Source organism: Sphaeroforma arctica (assembly GCF_001186125.1).
Source record: "Sphaeroforma arctica JP610 unplaced genomic scaffold supercont1.3394, whole genome shotgun sequence".
Lineage (NCBI taxonomy): Eukaryota > Ichthyosporea > Ichthyophonida > Sphaeroforma > Sphaeroforma arctica.
In genome coordinates this window covers 1-3,404 of record NW_014037164.1, presented here as the reverse complement: position 1 = coordinate 3,404, position 3,404 = coordinate 1, and the positions used below count along the sequence as shown (strand labels likewise).

General features: G+C 44.3%; 1 protein-coding gene across 1 annotated transcript; it reads left to right on the top strand.

The window, feature by feature from the left end:
* Positions 1–272: 272 nt before the first annotated feature.
* On the top strand, positions 273–3,174 carry SARC_13527 (hypothetical protein; the record flags this gene model as incomplete). The annotated part of the gene is made up of 8 exons (XM_014292340.1): positions 273–414; positions 516–708; positions 904–1,014; positions 1,227–1,307; positions 1,665–1,848; positions 2,104–2,137; positions 2,565–2,607; positions 2,905–3,174. The coding sequence occupies exons 1-8, from the start codon at positions 329–331 to the stop codon at positions 3,172–3,174; spliced, it is 1,002 nt and encodes a 333-aa protein (XP_014147815.1). The 5' UTR covers positions 273–328.
* Between the last annotated feature and the right edge of the window lie 230 nt (positions 3,175–3,404).

Sequence of the window (3,404 nt, the reverse complement as noted above, 5' to 3'; positions counted from 1 at the left end):
TTTTCTGCATGTCTGAGTTTGGGCAGTTTTTCTTATTTTTCAAAGCACGTGTACTAAATCAAACACTAGTATGAGGACAAGTATTGTCCCCATACTAGTCTAAGCCTGATATGGACATACACACACACGCAAATATTCATACATAAACCAGACTCATATGGTCATACTCTCATACAATTATGCAATTGGACACAAATATTTCTAACCATATATAAACACTGGTTGAAACCTCCATTGATCTTTTGCATGGGATTGTATCCGTCTTATTGCCCAGGTGCAGGTTAATGCACCCAGTGCAAGCGCTGGCTCTACACGAACTCGAAGAGAGATGGAAGAAGGCATCCTTACGTTCGAGGTCATACAGAACAAGCCTGATATCAACCGGCAGCACCTCATCTGGCTCACAGAGGCGAAGTAAGTTGCACATAAACGTTACAGGTCTGACATTCTTTGGGCTCTATGGACGCGTATTGCTGGTACACGTGAGCTAACAACAAACGTCTTATCATGCACAGGAACTTATTCGCGCGACAGCTACCACGCATGCCTCGGCAGTACATTACTCGTTTGGTTTTCGACAGGAAACATACCGGATTGTTTCTGCTGAAGAAGGGCAAGGTGATGGGGGGCATCGTATTCCGGATGTTTCCGAAGCAAAATTTTATTGAAATCGTGTTCTGTGCCGTCTCTTCGGACGAGCAGGTCAAGGTATGTATTTTTCTTCTTCTTAAAACATCGCTATCTATCATATCTATTAAAAAGTGGTCAAGGTGCGTTCAAAGTCTGCATCCACACTTATGTATATTTTTTTCTGGGACACTCGATTATATAGCACATTAAGTGTAGCACAGCTATGTACCGCGGTGTCACTCACACATTAACCATTAACGGATTCCAATTCAGGGCTATGGCACGCTCATCATGAACCAGCTGAAACACTGGGTCATCGGGAAGCACATTTTCTACTTCCTCACGTACGCGGACAACTTTGCCATTGGATACTTTGAGAAACAGGTATTGTCCCTTTCTTTATTTTGTTAACGAGGGCGCTTTTTCATGGAGTTAAGTCGAGTTCGCACGCTCCTCGTTTAGATTGACAAGCGAGTCTTACTGGGAAGTCTTTCTGCTTTCGCCACTTCAATGATCTGCTGGGTACGGCAGTCTCCATTAGCCATGCGCTCTATAGAACTTGACAAGCACGTTTTCATTTCGGCAATTACATTTAGGGCTTCACCTCAGCGATCACCATCAGGTCAGGCAACTACGTGGGGTACATTAAGGACTACGACGGCGGACTTCTGATGGAGGTACTTGTTCTAATGTGCATGACTCGCTTCATTCTGCTCGTCAAGCATGTATCCTCGTTGAACTGGCGTGTGTTGGTTTCATCACACATGTGTGGCAATCATGTGTTATATGCAATGTATATTAGTGTTGTCCGCTATATTAGTGTTGTCCGCATGGATGAGACGTTGACCGGACGGGTATGGGTACCCGGTTTCTATTTTTTGACGTAGACTATAAACTGTGGACTCTCTCTCACACCATGCGGAATCATATACTAAGCTCGTCACATATCCGGTACGTGGTCAATACCAACTCGACCATGTATTCAGTCCAGTCTTTGATCAAACACTACATGCTTCTATTGGTCTTTATCTCAGTACATGATCGTGCCCTGGGTGCATCATGTGGACTTGCCCAACGTTCTCCGCCTACAACGCGATCAAGTGCTGCGCAAGGTACAGACACTCTCCCGCTCACACGTGGTGTATCCTGGCATCACACACTTTCCCGAGGCTGATGCTGAGCCGACAGAGAATCAGATTCGTGCTATCCCGGGTGTGGGTATGTGTATATCCTGATGTCGATTCGTGTATTTTAGAGACTAAGATGCTAAAACAGTCAATATATACTAGAGTCTATACGCGTGTCACCTGAGTTGCTAGCTGTGCCTATGCGCACGAGATATCTGTTGATTTAAGACATAGGTGCACTTCTCCGTATGAGAGGTTCATCCCTGAATTGCTGTTAGGCGGATATGATATATTTTTGGTCCCTGGCGTGCCTTTAGCTCAAGTTTTTCCTTTCAATACCTTACAGTTGAAGGCGGATATGGGTACAGCGGCAGCGCAAGGTATGTCTTCCGGGGTTTCGAATACAGGCGTGCATGTAAAATGCGTATACACATGCATGAATAATGAACAAATGGCTTCATCTTTATATACTTTCACATTTTGCCATGTGTTGGTGCGTGCTTTATACATAGGCAGTTTGAATACAAGCGTGTATGTAAGAAGCAGCATGTGCACGTGATTGTAAAACGAAGAATGGGATACACTGTTAATTATGTTTACATTTTGCCATTAAATTCTGTGTGCTTTAATGAATAGCCGCTACACAGCGGCTCTTCAATACCACAATCAACGTGGTGTATGTGGCAACCATGTAAATTTCGGTCACACCTGTGGATGCAAATAGGAGAACACCGCCCATCACAGTCCTATGCATCCTCACTAATTCAAATTTGCACTCTTGCACACTTGCGACTGTGTCCTACACAGTGACACAGCAATAAAACTGCGGAAAATCTACGACGAGATAAAGGTATGTTTGCCCATATTTCCTGTAAAGGCAAAGCACCAGGCTTTGTTATCACACATGCTAGTGCAGCTTGCTTTGAAGTAGTTCCCAATTCAACTTGTACTTCAGAACTGACCCCCTCATTCAGCTACGGCTGCATTGATTTCTATTCGTTCCTCTGAGTCAAAAAGTACAGATCAGGAGATTGTCTCGTACATCGTCGTGCCTATCGTATTTTGTTCAAAGGACGTGTTCCAACAATTCTCAGCCTTTATTTTCTCCTCTGTTTTCCGGTGCTTCCTTCCTCCCTCTCTCGTGCAGCACCATTCCAGCGCCTGGCCCTTCTTCGAGCCCGTTGACCCGGTTCTGGTACCAGACTATTACCAAATTATCTCCAACCCCATCGATCTCAGCGAAATCGCACTCAGACTGCAAGCTGGGTACTACAAGAATAAGGACACGTTTGCCCACGATGTGCACCTAATGCTGGACAACTGCCGCATGTACAATGCCCAGGATACTCTGTACTTCAAGTGCGCCGATACACTCACATCCTTTGTCACGGACAGATTGGAGAAGTTTGACGGATAGTGTACCAGCCGATAGCGAAGGCAGTATATGGCAGCAAGAATAAATATATTGCCCCATCCAGCAAATCAAACATCTGAGGTAGTGACAATTTTGGGCACATTCTTGGCTGAACGCAATGCGATCAACCTGAATGCTGTAATGCTTTTCAGTTTCGAATCTCGCGCCTTAACATGTATACAGTTTATATTAAGCATATATATATATATATATATATATACATACATAACAAC